We start from the raw sequence: 19,520 nt of genomic DNA, 5'->3' as shown, positions 1-19,520 counted from the left end.
TGCTCATAACTCTATGGGGTTAGGGTTCATGCTCATAACTCTATGGGGTTAGGGTTCATGCTCATAACTCTATGGGGTTAGGGTTCATGCTCATAACTCTATGGGGTTAGGGTTCATGCTCATAACTCTATGGGGTTAGGGTTCATGCTCATAACTCTATGGGGTTAGTGCTCATGCTCATAACTCTATGGGGTTAGGGTTCATGCTCATAACTCTATGGGGTTAGGGTTCATGCTCATAACTCTATGGGGTTAGGGTTCATGCTCATAACTCTATGTGTGTCTCATGCTCATAACTCTATGGGGGGTCAAAATCGAACCAATAATTCTACTTCCGGCAGGTTTCCGGGTGCTTCAAAACGCCACTGAGCACATTCATTGAAATGATAGCTGGGGGCGGGGCAATCCGCCCTCTAGTTATATTATACCTCTATGGCAGTGCCGCTAGAAGGTAACTAATGGATACAATCCCATACCCGAGGAGGATGTCAGCGGTAGCGCCGCTAGAAGGTAACTAATGGATACAATCCCATCCCCTAGGAGGATGTCAGCGGCAGCGCCGCTAGAAGGTAACTAATGGATACAATCCCATCCCCTAGGAGGATGTCAGCGGCAGCGCCGCTAGAAGGTAACTAATAGATACAATCCCATCCCCGAGGAGGACGACAGGGGCAGTGCCGCTAGAAGGTAACTAATAGATACAATCCCATCCCTGAGGAGGACGACAGCTGCAGCTTAAAAAAACAGACATTTTGCATAATGAGCACTTTTATGGAACTTTGGAACTTTAAGTTATATTGTGATGCTGATACTTTTGTGCTTTTAGTAACATTTTGAATGGTATATTTCTACTTATGCCACAGTATTTGTACTTTAAGTAAAACATGTGAGTACTTCTTCAGGGAGGAGGACACCGTGTGGAAGAGGCGGGACCAGGAAGTAGGAGGAGCCACCAGGGAGGCGTCGGACTGTCCAATGAGAGCTCAGAGACGGGGCGGCGGGGCCGGGCCGGGAGGAGGGGCTACAGCAGCAGGGGCGGGGCAACATGATCGTCAAGGCAACGACAGTCCAAAGGGCGGAGCCAGTCCCAACATTAGGCATCGCCCCCCTGATGACATCATCACCACCGAACACACAGGTATGACATCACTGATGACGTCACTACCACATCCAATCATCAGTGTGATATTAAAGGAGCACTTCACCCATTTTCCTTTCTTTCTTTTTTCTTCCTTTCTGCCTTTATTGATAGTACAGAGTGGAGGTTAGACAGGAAACAGGGAGAGAGAGAGACGGGGAGTGACTAATGCATGACAAGGGGCCGAGCCCGTTGAAATGTGTGTTGTCTGGGCGACTCAGACACGTACCCTGTTCGTTTACAAACGACTGGACATGCGATCATAATGAATATACATTTTCTGTGACCTGTTGAAAGAAAAAAAAAAAGACAATTGCTGGCAGTGGGCAAACACAGCCAGAAATACATCTGTTAATATTAACTGATCCATACCCGGTGAAGAGCGCAGGCGAAAGTAGTCGCAAACGTGGGGTTATTGCACGTCCTGTTGCGCGTCCCCCCGCACGTCCCGTCGCGGCGCCCCCCTCCTCCCCGCACGTCCCGTCGCGGCGCCCCCCTCCTCCCCGCACGTCCCGTCGCGGCGCCCCCCTCCTCCCCGCACGTCCCGTCGCGGCGCCCCCCTCCTCCCCGCACGTCCCGTCGCGGCGCCCCCCTCCTCCCCGCACGTCCCGTCACGGCGCCCCCCCTCCTCCCCGCACGTCCCGTCGCGGCGCCCCCCTCCTCCCCGCACGTCCCGTCACGGCGCCCCCCCTCCTCCCCGCACGTCCCGTCGCGGCGCCCCCCTCCTCCCCGCACGTCCCGTCGCGGCGCCCCCCTCCTCCCCGCACGTCCCGTCGCGTTGTGAGCTTGTAGATCGACTGTTTTCCAAGAGGCAATGTATATGTGTGAAGGCGCTTCGTTTGGCCTTCTTTTCATAGAAGGAAGAAAAACAGACTCTATAAAATGTACATAACTAACCCAACCCCAGAGAACCAAGACAAATACAAACTATACAGAAATACATTTAATACATTTAATCACCTCCTCCGAGCAGTAAAAAAAAGGTATTACAGTGATAAATTCAAGGCATCCTCCAGTAATATTAAATTGATGATGATCATCCACTCAATCATCCACTAACTTACATATGTACAATCTCACTGTCAACTGGAGTGGTACCAAATGACCTAAAGATAGCTAAAGTCATCCCTATTTACAAATCAGAGGATCCAAACTACTTTACTAATTATCGCCCTATATCAATATTACCATCTTTTTCAAAAATTCTAGAAAAGCTTGTTTACAAAAGAATACTCCAGCATATAAACTCAAATAATATACTTTATAATCATCAATATGGCTTTCGTAAAAACCACTCAGCGTACATGGCCTTACTTGACCTCACTGAAAAAATTACAGATGCACTAGATAACAAAGAATATGCACTGGGACTTTTCCTGGACCTTTCGAAAGCTTTTGATACTGTCAATTATAACATATTGCTTGCTAAAATGTCCAGATATGGGTTTCGTGGTACTGCTTACAACTGGCTAGAAAACTATATTACAAATAGACAACAATATGTCGCAGTGAAAAATACGGAATCACCTAGAGCAAGACTATCATGTGGAGTGGCGCAAGGTTCAATTCTTGGCCCACTGCTATTTTTAATTTACATAAATGATTTACCTGCAGCAACAAATACCTTATTTCCAATCTTATTTGCCGACGACACAAGCGTCATCCTTTCCCACAAAAATGTCAATACACTTATCAACGAAGCGAATCAAGGTCTGCAAATACTCTCCAAATGGTTCCAACTTAATAAACTGTCATTAAACAAAAAAAAAACTACATTTATAATATTTCCTGGTAGGAAGAAATTCAACCCTGAGGAAGCTAAGCTTAGTATTGATGGTATTGAAATAAGCAGAGTAGCCTCCACCCCATTTTTGGGAATAATGATAGATGAAAAATACAGCTGTAAAGAACACATGGACCAGGTAACAAAAAAGGTCTCAAATTCAGTGGGGATTATTAGAAAAATCAGCCCATTCTTAAACAGAGCCTGTCTAAAAACCCTTTACTACAGCCTAATATATCCTTACCTAACCTACTGTAATATTGTATGGGCTAGTACCTATCCTTCTTGTCTCCATAAATTATTTATACTACAAAAAAAGGTTTGTCAGATTAGCCACAAATTCTAATCCACGGGAGCCCTCCTCACCCCTTTTTTCAACACTCAATATACTAACAATCTTTAATATAAATGTACTCTAAACATGTCTATTCGTATATAAAACTAAATATCAATACACCCACCTCCCAGATCATTACGGGGCCAGAGCTCAGCTCTGGACCTGTTTTAATGTTCCCCTCTTTTTTCTTCTGCCACTTTTGGCAGTTCTGGCTGAACCGTGCATACGCTTTTTACGAAACTTGGCCATATGGTAGATGGTCATGAAAAACTATCAAGAAATAATTCTCACAATCTTTCGTCAAAAGGTGGCGCTATAGCAAAATGCCAACTTTGAACAGGTACAACTCATGCCCTGTTTGACCTACAGCCATGAAACTTCAATATACATATGCGTCTACTCATGATCAACAACTTTCACACTCTGACTTTTGACCTCTGACCTTTAGATCTCCCACCATTTTGAATTATATGAAAAACAGTTAAAACCTATCTCCTCCTGGGATTTTTGAGTAATCTGCACGAAATGTTTTACACATGAACTTTGGACCTATGCCGACAAACATGTGCAAAAGATTTTCCATAAGTGAAAAAATGAAGCTTTAATGAGCCAATGAATATTGCAGTTTTATGACAATTATTCATCTGCCCCTAACACATACATGCAGACTCACATTTTTTTGAAACTTTGCGGTAATGTTGAGGGTCATTCCAAATATCACTGAAACCAATCTTACTCCAATTGGTCAAAGGGGGGCGCTATAGCGATTTTTTGAAAGTGCAAACTTTAAACAGGCAAAAGTCATGCCTCGTTTGGCCGACAGCCATTAAACCTGCTTACACATATGCCTTGACTCATGAGGAACACATGTATCACGTTGACCAGTAAGCTCCGCCCTTAGATTGTCCGCAATTTTGAGCAGTTTGAAAAACACTTAAACCCAGGATTTTTCAGCTATTTGCGTGAAACTGTATCATCTCTGTTTGATCTCTGTCTTCACAGGTTTTGTCTGTTGGTCCAATGGCTTCCCGCTTAAATGAATGCCTCACAACCCCAAGGTTGCCAGTTCAAGCCTCACTTGATGCAGACTTCATTTAAGTTGCATTTCACACAACATGAATGTGTCATTTAATACATGTGCAATTGTTAAAGATAACATGAAATGCTTATTTGAGAGTATGTTTTTTCAATGTACGACCTACTTCATTGTGAAAATAGACGATCTACAATCTCACAACCTTTCAGATAGCAACATTTTGTGAGCTTGTAGATCGGCTACTTTCACTGGTTTCTGTTCCGAGGAGACCAGTGAACCAACATACAATTTCTCTATCGGTAGATGGTTAGGGAACCAGTGATCTAGAGTAGTTAACAAAACAAAGGCCTGGTCCGTCAGGGACGGAAAGAGTTATATATATCAACAGACACTACCAGGACTATCATATCTCTAGCTCAATGAGAAGAAAGGCAGCCTATGAGTCCTGGAGGTCACCGGTTCGCTCCCCGTCCCGACGATGTGTGAGGTGATCGCGATTTGGCATACTTACGCATAGTATTTCTTGACGTTAGGGGTAGGCATAGTTTTACTGAGGTTAGGGTTAGTGAGGGTTTAAAATGCTCATGTTTATTGCATGGTCTTCTTTCTGTATCATCTGTGTGAGCTGCTTTTTCACCTGCTCAGGTCTGTCGGTCCAATGGTTTCTCGCTTAAGCGTCTGCCTGGAAACCGCAAGGCCGCCAGTTCAAGGCTCACTTCAGGCAGACTTCATTTAAAGTGCAATGCAAACAACATGACTGTATCAATGAATTCATGTGCAATTGATAAATATAACATGAAATGCTTATTTGAGAGGGTATGTTTTTTCAATGTATGAAGTACTTCATTCTGAAAATAGCCGATCTACAATCTCAAAACCTTTCAGATAGCAACGTGTTTCTGAGCTTGTAGATCGGCTGCTTTCACTGGTTCAGTTTTATCTTCAACAGACAACTTCAGCCTGTACGAAACTATAGCACTATAGGTAGTGTTGCAGCCTGTCAATTCGAAGGCTGAGGGTTCGATTCCTGTTAATGGCAATAGGTTGAGACGTCCAATCAATCCATTCTGCTTCCATCTTTCTCTCTCTTCAATCTATTATGTTTCCATGTCTCTCTCTCTTCAATCTATTCCGTTTCCATGTCTCTCTCTCCGCCCTTAGATTGTCCGCAATTTTGAGCAGTTTGAAAAACACTTAAACCAAGGATTTTTCAGTTATTTGCGTGAAATGGTATCATCTGTCTGACTTCCGTTTTCACTGTATCAGGTCTGTTGGTCCAATGGCTTCCCGCTTAAGTGAATGTTTCACAACATCAAGGTTGCCAGTTCAAGCCTCACTTGGTGGAGACATCATTTAAAGTGCATTGCAAACAACAAGACTGTAATAATGAATACATATATGTAATTGATAAAGATAACATGAAATGCTTATCTGAGAAGGTATGTTTTTGCAATGTATGACATACTTCATTCTGAAAATAGCCGATCTACAATCTCAAAACTTTTCAGATAGCAACGTGTTTCTGAGCTTGTAGATCGGCTACTTTCACTAGTTTTCGTTCCGAGGAGACACAAAAATGCCTTTATTGGTAAATGGTTTGTGAACCAGTGATCTAGAGTAGTTCGAGACACAGAGGCCTGGTTCAAAATGGACGGAAATACTTATAAATATCAACAGACACTATCAGGGAGGCCATATATCTAGCTCAATGAGAAGAAAGGCAGTCTTGGAGTCCGTAGGTAGCTGGTTCGATCCCTGTCCACGACAATGTATTGAGGTGATCATGATTTGGCATTATTCGGATAACACATAGTGTTTCTTGAGGATAGGCTTAGGCGTTGTTTTACTGAGGTTAGGGTTAGTGAAGTTTAAAATGCTCATGTTAATTGCATGGTCTTCTTTCTCTCAAGTTCAGTCTTCTATGTTTCAATGGCTTATTGTGCATATTACTTAACATTGCTTCTTTCTTTTTTCTCTCTTCATTCCCTGGCCCCGCTTATCGCTGCTTGCAGCTATATTTTCAAATTGTATTTCCAGCCAAATTCCAGCTTTCACCCATATCCCACTAGGCAAGCAAACCAACTGCACGTCCCGCTGTATACCACCAATAGGGGGCAGTTCACCATCAAGTACAAAGGGGTTTCACTATGGAACGCCCATTTCAGTTTGGTGGCTACCACATCCTCCCTACCTACCTATAAAAGAAGCCTAATAAGTAAATTAAATACTACCACATCCTCCCTACCTACCTATAGAAGAAGCCTAATAAGTACATTAAATACTACCACATCCTCCCTACCTACCTATAGAAGAAGCCTAATAAGTACATTAAATACTACCACATCCTCCCTACCTACCTATAAAAGAAGCCTAATAAGTAAGTTAAATACTACCACATCCTCCCTACCTACCTATAAAAGAAGCCTAATAAGTACATTAAATACTACCACATCCTCCCTACCTACCTATAAAAGAAGCCTAATAAGTACATTAAATACTACCACATCCTCCCTACCTACCTATAGAAGAAGCCTAATAAGTACATTAAATACTACCACATCCTCCCTACCTACCTATAAAAGAAGCCTAATAAGTACATTAAATACTACCACATCCTCCCTACCTACCTATAAAAGAAGCCTAATAAGTACATTAAATACTACCACATCCTCCCTACCTACCTATAGAAGAAGCCTAATAAGTACATTAAATACTACCACATCCTCCCTACCTACCTATAGAAGAAGCCTAATAAGTACATTAAATACTACCACATCCTCCCTACCTACCTATAGAAGAAGCCTAATAAGTAAGTTAAATACTACCACATCCTCCCTACCTACCTATAGAAGAAGCCTAATAAGTAAATTAAATACTACCACATCCTCCCTACCTACCTATAAAAGAAGCCTAATAAGTAAGTTAAATACTACCACATCCTCCCTACCTACCTATAAAAGAAGCCTAATAAGTAAGTTAAATACTACCACATCCTCCCTACCTACCTATAAAAGAAGCCTAATAAGTACATTAAATACTACCACATCCTCCCTACCTACCTATAAAAGAAGCCTAATAAGTACATTAAATACTACCACATCCTCCCTACCTACCTATAAAAGAAGCCTAATAAGTAAGTTAAATACTACCACATCCTCCCTACCTACCTATAAAAGAAGCCTAATAAGTACATTAAATACTACCACATCCTCCCTACCTACCTATAAAAGAAGCCTAATAAGTAAGTTAAATACTACCACATCCTCCCTACCTACCTATAAAAGAAGCCTAATAAGTAAGTTAAATACTACCACATCCTCCCTACCTACCTATAAAAGAAGCCTAATAAGTAAATTAAATACTACCACATCCTCCCTACCTACCTATAGAAGAAGCCTAATAAGTACATTAAATACTACCACATCCTCCCTACCTACCTATAAAAGAAGCCTAATAAGTACATTAAATACTACCACATCCTCCCTACCTACCTATAGAAGAAGCCTAATAAGTAAATTAAATACTACCACATCCTCCCTACCTACCTATAGAAGAAGCCTAATAAGTACATTAAATACTACCACATCCTCCCTACCTACCTATAAAAGAAGCCTAATAAGTAAATTAAATACTACCACATCCTCCCTACCTACCTATAAAAGAAGCCTAATAAGTAAATTAAATACTACCACATCCTCCCTACCTACCTATAAAAGAAGCCTAATAAGTAAGTTAAATACTACCACATCCTCCCTACCTACCTATAAAAGAAGCCTAATAAGTACATTAAATACTACCACATCCTCCCTACCTACCTATAAAAGAAGCCTAATAAGTACATTAAATACCCAAATGGAAAACTAGACCAGCTTCCAAATCATTTCATCCTGATATTCACATAAATATGTAACAGCATAATTGTTTTGCTTTGTTCAATACTTTTTGCTTTTGTTTTGTTTTGTTTTGTCTCTTCTGCTCAGTCTTGTACTTTTATTTGTTATCAGTTGTCCTATACCCTTTATCATAGGTATATGTAGATACTTTTTATATTTTCTTTTTCTTTTTCTCGTTTTTTTTCTGTTTGTCTTTGTTTTTAATATTAAATAACTCTTATTATATGTAATGTAAACGGTGAGGTTCTCACATAAGCCCCCCAGGGTTTCTTACCTCACCGGCACAACAACTATCACATAATGTTTCCCTCTGAAATAACTAACATGTCCTGTAAATGTATACAAAAATGTTGTGCAAATAAATCAAATCAAATCAAATCAAACCTTGTTGCTTGTAGGGCTCGCTTCGTTTGAAAACGGACTTCGCAGTCGCGTTCAGATGGTAATGGTCGTGTTCAGATGGTAATGGTCGTGTTCAGATGGTAATGGTCGTGTTCAGATGGTAATGGTCGTGTTCAGATGGTCAGATGGTAATGGTCGTGTTCAGATGGTAATAGTCGTGTTCAGATGGTAATGGTCGTGTTCAGATGGTAATGGTCGTGTTCAGATGGTAATGGTCGTGTTCAGATGGTAATGGTCGTGTTCAGATGGTAATGGTCGCGTTCAGATGGTAATGGTCGCGTTCAGATGGTAATGGTCGCGTTCAGATGGTAATGGTCGTGTTCAGATGGTCAGATGGTAATGGTCGTGTTCAGATGGTAATGGTCGTGTTCAGATGGTAATGGTCGTGTTCAGATGGTAATGGTCGTGTTCAGATGGTAATGGTCGTGTTCAGATGGTAATGGTCGTGTTCAGATGGTAATGGTCGTGTTCAGATGGTAATGGTCGTGTTCAGATGGTAATGGTCGCGTTCAGATGGTAATGGTCGTGTTCAGATGGTAATGGTCGTGTTCAGATGGTAATGGTCGTGTTCAGATGGTAATGGTCGTGTTCAGATGGTAATGGTCGTGTTCAGATGGTCAGATGGTAATGGTCGTGTTCAGATGGTAATGGTCAATGGCTGTGTGCAAAATGCAGATGAATTGCTCCAGCCACTGAGGAGAACCAGGCGCACAGTTTTGCTGACACGATGGCCACAGAGGTTTGTCAGATTATAGGAGGATATATTCATATTATGATCATTCTGTGTGTTTGTTTTCCTCTCAGAGCTCGTCCAGTGTGATTCTCCGCCTCCAGACTCTAGCCCCTCCTCCCAGAAGAAAGGGGGCGTGTCCGGCAGCGTGATTGACAGGTTGCGGTCCCCGGGGACGGTGCGGCGGCTCTCCCTGAAGATGAAGAAACTCCCGGAGCTCCGGCGCAAGCTCAGCCTGCGCTCCGTGCGCTCGCATCGCCACGGCAACAAGGAGGAGGGGGCGGGCGGGGCAGAGGCCGGCAAGGACCAATCGGAGCCGCCGTCGTCGTCGTCCAATCAGAACGTGATCAGCAGATATCACCTGGATAGCTCCGCCCCTCCGGTCAGACCGCTCCGGAAGTCCTCTAGGGGGCGCTCTGCTAGCAAAGGAGGTGAAATTATATTTCTTTATATTATATTCATTCAGAGACGATTCATCACACGTTTACACTTATTTGTTTTATCTCTTGCTCATTTGATTTTCCTATTTGAAAACACGTATGTTTCTATATCAGTGGTTCTCAAACTTCTTCATGTCAAGGACCCCCAAAATTATATGTATTGGGCCGCCGACACCCATCTCAAAATATTTTGTTCCAGGGACCCCCAGAAGCAAAGATTTGAGTTACAAATGTTCGCTTTAAAACAATATATATTCAAAGATTTGCACACATTTTCATAATTTTTCAAAAATAGCAGATCTACAAGCTCATAGCGCGGCACTCGGTGCCGCGCTATGAGCTTGTAGATCTGCTATTTTTTAATAGCCAAAGTGTAAAATAATGCTTTTTAGCTCAAATGAAAAAGCGACACCCAGGTCTTAATGGGTTAAGGTAGCTGATATATTACACTTTTATCTTAGCACTAGGTATGCTCTTATCTTATCTTATCTTAACACTAGGTATAATCTTATCTTATCTTATCTTAGCACTAGGTATACTCTTACCTTTTATCTTAGCTCTAGGTATGCTCTTATTTGCTTGTTTTAGAAGAGAATGAACTTCAGACTTCTGGTGATTAGTAGTGTTCTTGCCTTTCTATGTTGAATGCACTTACTGTAAGTCACTTTAGATAAAAGTGTCTGCTAAATGACTGTAATGTCATGTTTCATGGGTTCAACCCACATTATATTAATATATATATATATATATATTAATATATAAATTACATTACATTACATTATATTATAATGTATTTATATTAATTGGCAGAGAAGTGTTGTCCATCCCACAAATCCATGTTCATAACAAATGAGGCTCCATTTAAAAGAGAATAAACAGACTTTATAACAAGTATAAAAGTTATTGGCAAGAAACATTGTTAAGATAGAGAAATAATCAAACACTAATTTATGAACTAGATATTATAATGTAATAACAAATAGATAATTTATATTGGTCCATATCATAATGTAACAAATAGATCATTTCTATTGGTCCATATTATAATGTAACAAATAGATCATTTCTATTGGTCCATATTATAATGTAACAAATAAATCATTTCTATTGGTCCATATTATAATGTAACAAATAGATCATTTCTATTGGTCCATATTATAATGTAACAAATAAATCATTTATATTGGTCCATATCATAATGTAACAAATAAATCATTTCTATTGGTCCATATCATAATGTAACAATAAATCATTTCTATTGGTCCATATCATAATGTAACAAATACATCATTTCTATTGGTCCATATCATAATGTAACAAATAGATAATTTCTATTGGTCCATATTATAATGTAACAAATAGATCATTTTTATTGGTCCATATTATAATGTAACAAATAGATCATTTCTATTGGTCCATATTATAATGTAACAAATAGATCATTTCTATTGGTCCATATTATAATGTAACAAATAGATCATTTCTATTGGTCCATATTATAATGTAACACATAGATAATTTCTATTGGTCCATATTATAATGTAACACATAGATCATTTCTATTGGTCCATATTATAATGTAACAAATAGATCATTTTTATTGGTCCATATTATAATGTAACACATAGATCCTTTCTATTAGTCCATATTATAATGTAACACATAGATCATTTCTATTGGTCCATATTATAATGTAACACATAGATCATTTCTATTGGTCCATATTATAATGTAACAAATAGATCATTTCTATTAGTCCATATTATAATGTAACATAAATCATTTCTATTGGTCCATATTATAATGTAACACATAGATCATTTCTATTGGTCCATATTATAATGTAACAAATAGATCATTTCTATTGGTCCATATTATAATGTAACAAATAGATCGTTTCTATTGGTCCATATTATAATGTAACAAATAGATCATTTCTATTGGTCCATATTATAATGTAACAAATAGATCATTTCTATTGGTCCATATTATAATGTAACAAATAGATCATTTCTATTGGTCCATATTATAATGTAACACATAGATCATTTCTATTGGTCCATATTATAATGTAACACATAGATCATTTCTATTGGTCCATATTATAATGTAACACATAAATCATTTCTATTGGTCCATATTATAATGTAACACATAGATCATTTCTATTGGTCCATATTATAATGTAACACATAGATCATTTCTATTGGTCCATATTATAATGTAACACATAAATCATTTCTATTGGTCCATATTATAATGTAACACATAGATCATTTCTATTGGTCCGGTACTTCAGGTTACCTTAGCGATGGCGACTCCCCCGAGCTGTTGCCACGACAACAGCCCCCTCCCTCCTCCCTGCCGGGCGGGGGCGGCGGTGGGGGGGCGGAGCCGCCGGGCTGTGATGTCACTTCCTTCCGTCTGTACGTGGGCTCAGACCAGCCCCGCTGCGCCAAGAGGGTCACCGGACTGTTAACCGTTCATCTGCTGGGCCTGGAGGACATGAGCAAGACCAGGTACCTATACACTGACCCTATACACTATACCCTATACCCTATACACTATACCCTATACCCTATACACTATACACTATACACTATACCCTATACACTATACACTATACCCTATACACTATACCCTATACCCTATACACTATACACTATACCCTATACACTATACCCTATACACTTTACACTATACCCTATACACTATACCCTATACCCTATACACTATACCCTATACACTATACCCTATACCCTATACACTATACCCTATACACTATACCCTATACCCTATACACTATACCCTATACACTATACCCTATACCCTATACACTATACCCTATACACTATACCCTATACACTTTACACTATACCCTATACACTATACACTATACACTATACACTATACCCTATACACTATACCCTATACACTATACACTATACACTATACACTATACCCTACACACTATACCCTATACACTATACATTATACCTTATACACTATACACTATACACTATACACACTGACCCTGAACTAGCAGATCTACATCGACACGTTGTGAGCTTGTAGATTGGCTTTTTGAACTATTTTTAAAATGTTTTTCAAAATAGTAAAAAATGGCAAAGAAGTTTAGGGATAATGGGTAAGGCGGCGCCCAGAATAGGGCCCTATACACTATACCCTATACACTATACCCTATAGAGGTACTATTTTTTACCCTGTCCCATTGCTCCATTGCTCCGCCCTGGCTACACGGCTACCGACAGATTCAAACACAGCGATGGATCTGTTCTTGAGATATTAGTGTTCTATAAACTGTTTAACTTCAAGACCTCCATGACTCTGTTACAGACCTGTAAGGGTCCATTTGGTTCAATTTATACCAAGAAGAGATGTTAATTGGTCTGTCTGTCTGTCTGTCTGTCTGTCTGTCTGTCTGTCTGTCTGTCTGTCAGCGTGTCGTTGCCAGCAGCTGTGTGTGAAGTTGGAGCCCAGAGGTTTGCTGTACATCAAACTGTCACTCCAGGAGTGTAAAAAAGCAGTGTAAAAAACAGCTATTTTTTTGGCCTATATTTGACCTTACGCCAACGTCCAAGTGACATTTATGAAGCGATCCTATACAGCCCATCCTAGCGTACATTTGGTCTGAGAGTTGATAAATGTGACGGCTGAAAACGAGCGTCATTTAAATAACACCTTAAATATTCTCCAAACGCCCCGATTTTACGTGAAGAACCATAATAATAATAATAAACTTTATTTGTATAGCACCTTTCATGACATGAAATGCAGCTCAAAGTGCTTTACAGAGCAACAATACAATTACAGTTACAACCAATTTAACAATAAAGCAAAATTACGACCAAACAAAGTATGGAAAGCCAATGAAAAAGAGTTTCCTCCGCTCGCCTCGCTGCCTGTCAAGTCACACACACACACACACACACTCACACACACACACACACCCCTACCTTCCTACTTGTCTTTCATGTATTCCGTAACGGTACAGTCTTTGTGAAGTAGCCTTCATGAATGACAGATGATGACACCACTCACATCACCATCAATGGAATACATTTGTATATTAATTTATTTAACCCGTACTGAGCAGCGCGCGTTGGAGTTACACTAAAATAACAGTCATGCAGTCATGTAGGTTATATTCCCCATGAGACTCGGGCGGGCTGCAGTCAGTCCCGTGCTGCGCACGTTAATGAGAGATAACCTGGAGAGCCACTCATAATCTGAACGTTTATGGAGTGACTGATGAATGAACGCATGAACATTAGTGGATGAAGGCTGGTGTGTGTTGGGAGGGATCTCTCCCGGTGGTCCAAATACCTCACTGTCCACGAAAAGATTACAGCGGCGGCCAGTCCTGACTCCCAAAAATTCTCTCGCATAAGCGCTGGTATATTTTGAAAATAGCAGACCTACAAGCTCACAACGTGTCGCGATGCGACGCACTGTGAGCTTGTAGATCTGCTATTTTCAAATAGCGAATGCAGCCAGATCTGCAATCTTATCTGAATGACTGTTAAAGCAGTTTGTTTAAATTAGTTTATAAAACGTTATATTTTCACAGGGATTATTTATTAGTGTGTTAGATATACATGTCGGAGTGGATACATGTGTCCAGATGATAAATGAGGGCCTTTCTGTCTGTCTGTCTGTCTGTCTGTCTGACTGCCTGTCTGCCTGTCTGCGTGTCATCAGGTCAGACAGACAGGTGTTCCTGGCCATCCAGATAGACGGTGTAACCCGAGCTAGGACCGCCCTCCTGCCACTCGGAGGCTCCGCCCTCTCACTAAACCACACCTTCCACCTGGAGCTGGAGAGAGCAAGACAGTTACGACTCATAGTGCTGACCCCTAGTGGTAAGAATAATAATGATAATAATAATAATACTAATACTAATACTAATAATAAAAGACAGTTACGACTGATAGTACTGACAGCAGGTAATGATAAAAATACAAAATAATAATAGATAATAATAAAAATAATTATAATTTGAATAATAATAAATAATGTCTGTCTGTCTGTCTGTCTGTCTGTCTGTCTGTCTGTCTGTCTTACAGTCTGCCCACAGGGATTGGGTGGGGTTACAGCCCCGGGGACCAATCAGAGCCATACTTCCTCATCGGGTAGCACCGCCCCCTCAAGCAGTGGACCAACCAGAAACAGAGTTTGTGGCCTGGGCGGAGTCTCCATCCCTCCTCTGTTTAAAGGTACAGTTCACCTTTTAACACATTGACTGCCAGAGTTTATTCATAATGTACTCACCCCTGTGCCAGCAATTTGCGTGTTTTTTTATTTTTTTGTTTTGTAATTTTTCATTCAAATACATTCTCTGATTGTGATGTCAAGCACCTACGACAGTTCCACCAGTAGAGAGCAGCAAATCCAGACATTGATCACCTCGCTCGCCCCCTCCCAAACAGGCCCACGTCATATCCGGTCATTCAAAGGATGTGACGTTTTCGACAATTCCCGGCCCGCTGATCGGCCTGAAAACGATGTGATACACTATGACGATGACTGTTAGTCACCCGGACCAAAGAAAATAGAAGTTGAGCTGTCCGTTTGTCTTTTATACCGTGTGAAAAACCGTGTTTTTCCTTATTCTGGCCGAAAATCACCGGAGAAAAACAATGTGACCCGGAAATTACATTTTTTTTTTACATCCGGCTCCGGGTGAGTGTGACGTAAGTGGAAAACGAAAGTGTTGATGAGAAATAAACACAGCCGTGCGATCACAGATTAAACAATGACAATTCAAAAGAACGCATCAATGCGATCCTGGCACTCAAGCGATGGATTTGAAAGAACGCATCGATGCGATCTTGGCACTGTATGTGTTAAGTGTGTTTCCTGTTCAAATCATAAAAGCATAAACTGTAGCATCCAACATTAACCCATTAAGACCAGGAACGTGTCTGTGTCACTTTTAGATTTGAACTAAAAAAGCATTATTTTATACTTAACACATTGGGTGCCAGCATTTTTTCATAACAACTTACGTTGGCTGCCAGCAATTCTCCCCATTGACTGCGCTTTGCTGTTTAAAGCTCTAGACTCCACGACGAGCAAATCCACGTAAAAAAAAGCATCTATTCATGTAGCGCGATGACCCTGGCTACATCCTGACCCTAACCCATGACCCTGGCTACATCCTGACCCTAACCCATGACCCTGGCTTCATCCTGACCCTAACCCATGACCCTGGCTACACCCTGGATCAATAACATTTCACTCGCGAGTTACAACGGGGGGGGATCGCGCATCGCGCATGACCGGTTTTCCCCACCGGAAACAGATTCGGAGATATAGGCGTTTTAAAGAAGGAAATAGACAGGAAGCGGATGGGCAGCCATTTTTTTGACTCGTGATCCAAATGGCCTATCCTTCTCAGAATCGCCTAGGGTGACTCCAGAGCTGCTCTAGCCCCTCCCGTGTGGAAAACCAACGGAAAAAACAAAAAGACATATTTCACGGTCCGGACTGTGTCCGAGTCCGTAGGCGGAGGGATACATACATATCATTGTGGGGGTCCTTGACAATATGAGAACCACTGATATTATAGCAACATACGTTTGTTTTAGGAAACTGTTGGGATTTAGAAGACATTTGTAGAATGGGCTTCAGGTCTTAAATGGTTAATGAGACTGAACAGGCTCGCTGTCAGAGATGCTGAGTGGACTTCATGTCTGAAAAACAGCGCCCTCTGCTGTTGTTTACTTATTCACCTGGCTCTGGGCGGAGCTGAACGGTGGACCCGTGCTCAGGGAAACCGGGGTTTTGGTCTGCCTTCAGCCTTTCACTTCCGGTGGTGCGACTATGTTTTCATTCCCACTAACAATATTTCTACACGGAACACTAACACCACTTCTCCCAGAGAACATGGATGGTTTTGGTTATAAGCCCACTTGTTTCTATGATGAAAGAGCAAGTTAAAATGTGAATATCTTTCCGTGGTTTTGTCTGCTCCGCGGACGCTATTGTTAAATTAGTTTTGGTTTGTTTCTAGTGGGGAACGAACGGCACACACGTAAATCCCGCCCACTACATTTGATTGGGTAAAGTGTGGCATGCTTCCTGATCTGATGGCACGCCCACTTGTAGCCAATGCGCACGGGTACCGTGCGCATTGGCTACACGGCTACCGACAGATTCAAACACAGCGATGGATCTGTTCTTGAGAGATTAGTGTTCTATAAACTGTTTAACTTCAAGACCTCCATGACTCTGTTACAGACCTGTAAGGGTCCATTTGGTTCAATTTATACCAAGAAGAGATGTTAATTGGTCTGTCTGTCTGTCTGTCTGTCTGTCTGTCTGTCTGTCTGTCTGTCTGTCTGTCTGTCTGTCTGTCTGTCAGCGTGTCGTTGCCAGCAGCTGTGTGTGAAGTTGGAGCCCAGAGGTTTGCTGTACATCAAACTGTCACTCCAGGAGCAATGGGACACGCCCACTATACTGCCTCAGGTATAAATACTACTAATAGACACGCCCACTATACTGCCTCAGGTATAAATACTACTAATAGACCTATTATGTGTTTACAAACATTGAGACTGGACACACAGGTGACTGTTTCATGTAATTAATTCCCAGCAGATCCCAAACCTGCTGTTTTGTGGATCTAATAATACATCAGACTTATATAGCGCTTTTCTAGTACCCAAAGTCGCTTTACAAAACAGCTTAAAAACAATTTTATTAGGAGAAAAGAAAACATTAAAAGACGGAGGCGGGCGATATTTCTGAGGTGATAGAAGGCTGTTTTTGTGATGTGATTGACGTGGGATTGGAAGGAGAAGTTATGAGTGGGGCGGGTGAGGGCATCTGGACCGATGATGAGAATTTCAGATTTATTGCAATTGAGTTTGAGGAAGTTTTTTTGCATCCAGGACTTTGTCAGTCAAACAGGAGGTGAGGGTGGAGATGGTGGTAGCAGTGATGGTTTTGGAGGGGAGATAGAGCTGTGTGTCGTCTGCGTAGCAATGGAAACTGAGGCCGTGGTGACGAAGGATTTGTCCGAGGGGGAGGATATAGAGAATAAACAGGAGGGGGCCAAGCACTGAGCCCTGGGGGACACCGTGGGTGACAGAGGTTGTGGTGGATTTGGAGTTATTTATGGAAATGAAATGATGTCTGTCGGAGAGGTAGGATGTAAACCAGGAGAGGACAGTACCGGTGATTCCGAGGGTGGTTTTGAGGCGTGAGAGGAGTATGGAGTGGTTGATGGTGTCAAAAGCAGCACTGAGGTCAAGGAGGACGAGGATGTTGAGTGAACCGGAGTCTCAGGAGAGCAGGAGGTCGTTGGTGACTTTGATGAGGCCAGTCTCTGTGCTGTGTTTGGAGCGGAAGCCGGATTGGACATTTTCGAAGAGGTTCTTTGGAGGATCTGTTGGTTTCAGTTCATTCAGCCTCCTCTTGTGTGTTGGCTGCTGAGGCGCGCCCTAGCGAGACATTATACTTTATCGCGCAACGGTGTTGCGCACCGAGAACAACTGACATATACAGTACAAGCTCACAACCGCGTGGCGGATGAGACCGCTGTGAGCTTGGCGGTCTGCTATTCTCTGTGCGTTCGGGTGGAAAACGGAACGCTCGTCCTAAAACACACTGCCCCATTGTTTCACTGCGGACCGAGGCCGCCGGATTGGACCCGGGGCGAGGGTGTTTCAGTGGCGCAGCCAGAACGCTAACGTAGGCTGGGCCTGAGCAGGAGCGGGTGGGCACGCATGCACGCACACGCCCGTCCCCGACCCGTGTGTGCGCGCGAAGCACAAAAACACCCTAAAACTTTATTTCAGTTTTAGGGTTAGGGTTAGGTTAGGTTATGTTATTTAATTCTTATTTTTGCGTGATTTTACCGATTTTTTTATCCAAAAATGAATTAAAATAATTTAAAAAAATCAGCATTTTTTTTTTGTTGCAAAATCAATTGGGTGGGGGTGTATTTGTGGCCCCTGGGGTGTTTTAGGACGACGGTTCTTGTTATCCATCTCTGAATGGAGAGGTGCGCGATGGAGAGACGTTTTCTTTTTGCCATACATCTACACTTCATGGAGAACATTTATTTGTACCGAATTAACCGAATTATAGTAAGAGAAACCCCAAATAAAAGGGAAAAACATCAAAAAAAAACTAGCGTACGTGCACGTGTCCCCCTTTGGTTCTCAAATGCTCTCTGCTCTCTTTCAGAATCAGAATCAGAATCAGAATCAGTTTTATTGTCACATCACAGGTTTACAAGGTAAAAAAGTGGGTGAAATTCTTTTTTGTACATCGTTCCCATCGCAACGTTAGTTTCCATAGAAAGAAGAGGGGGGGGGGAGAAGAAGAGGGTGGGGGGCAGGTGGGAAGGAGATCAAAACAAGAGAGCAACAGAAGGCCAGACAAGTTATCTACATATTTACAAATTACCTGAGATAATTAAAAAACTAAAAAAAACTAAACTAAGGTGCCTGAGCATAGCAGCAATGTATTGTATACTGTGCATGTTATACTTATACTGTGCATGATAGACAATGGACGTTAAGGTGCTTAGAGGAAAAGGAGCACAATAAAAAAAAGACCCAAAAAAGTCAGTGCGTTATACAAGGGATTAAGGTGCAAAAGGTCAGTGCGTGTCCACCTAGAGTGGACTGACCCTAGTATAATCCGCAAGTAGCTCCATGAGGGAGTGCAACAAAAAGTCATTTGTACCTGGTGTAGTCCACAGGTGTGTCCGAGGGGGGGCTAAAGTCC

The 19,520-nt window shown here is 41.6% G+C and overlaps 1 protein-coding gene across 1 annotated transcript in view; it reads left to right on the top strand.

Moving 5' to 3' along the window:
• The window catches only part of syde1 (synapse defective Rho GTPase homolog 1), a gene marked incomplete at its 5' end in the record, with an annotated part of 51,843 nt that overhangs the window by 8,758 nt on the left and 23,565 nt on the right, over positions 1 to 19,520 (top strand). Inside the window, 6 exons of the mRNA XM_080457406.1 lie at positions 902 to 1,137; positions 9,393 to 9,749; positions 12,058 to 12,277; positions 14,481 to 14,641; positions 14,846 to 14,995; positions 17,146 to 17,249. Coding sequence (XP_080313532.1) covers positions 902 to 1,137; positions 9,393 to 9,749; positions 12,058 to 12,277; positions 14,481 to 14,641; positions 14,846 to 14,995; positions 17,146 to 17,249 — 1,228 coding nt within the window. The remainder of the gene's footprint in view (positions 1 to 901; positions 1,138 to 9,392; positions 9,750 to 12,057; positions 12,278 to 14,480; positions 14,642 to 14,845; positions 14,996 to 17,145; positions 17,250 to 19,520) is intronic.

This window comes from Gymnoscopelus braueri (genome assembly GCF_963280865.1).
Source record: "Gymnoscopelus braueri genome assembly, contig: SCAFFOLD_139, whole genome shotgun sequence".
Lineage (NCBI taxonomy): Eukaryota > Metazoa > Chordata > Actinopteri > Myctophiformes > Myctophidae > Gymnoscopelus > Gymnoscopelus braueri.
This window is presented reverse-complemented; position numbering and strand designations above follow the sequence as displayed.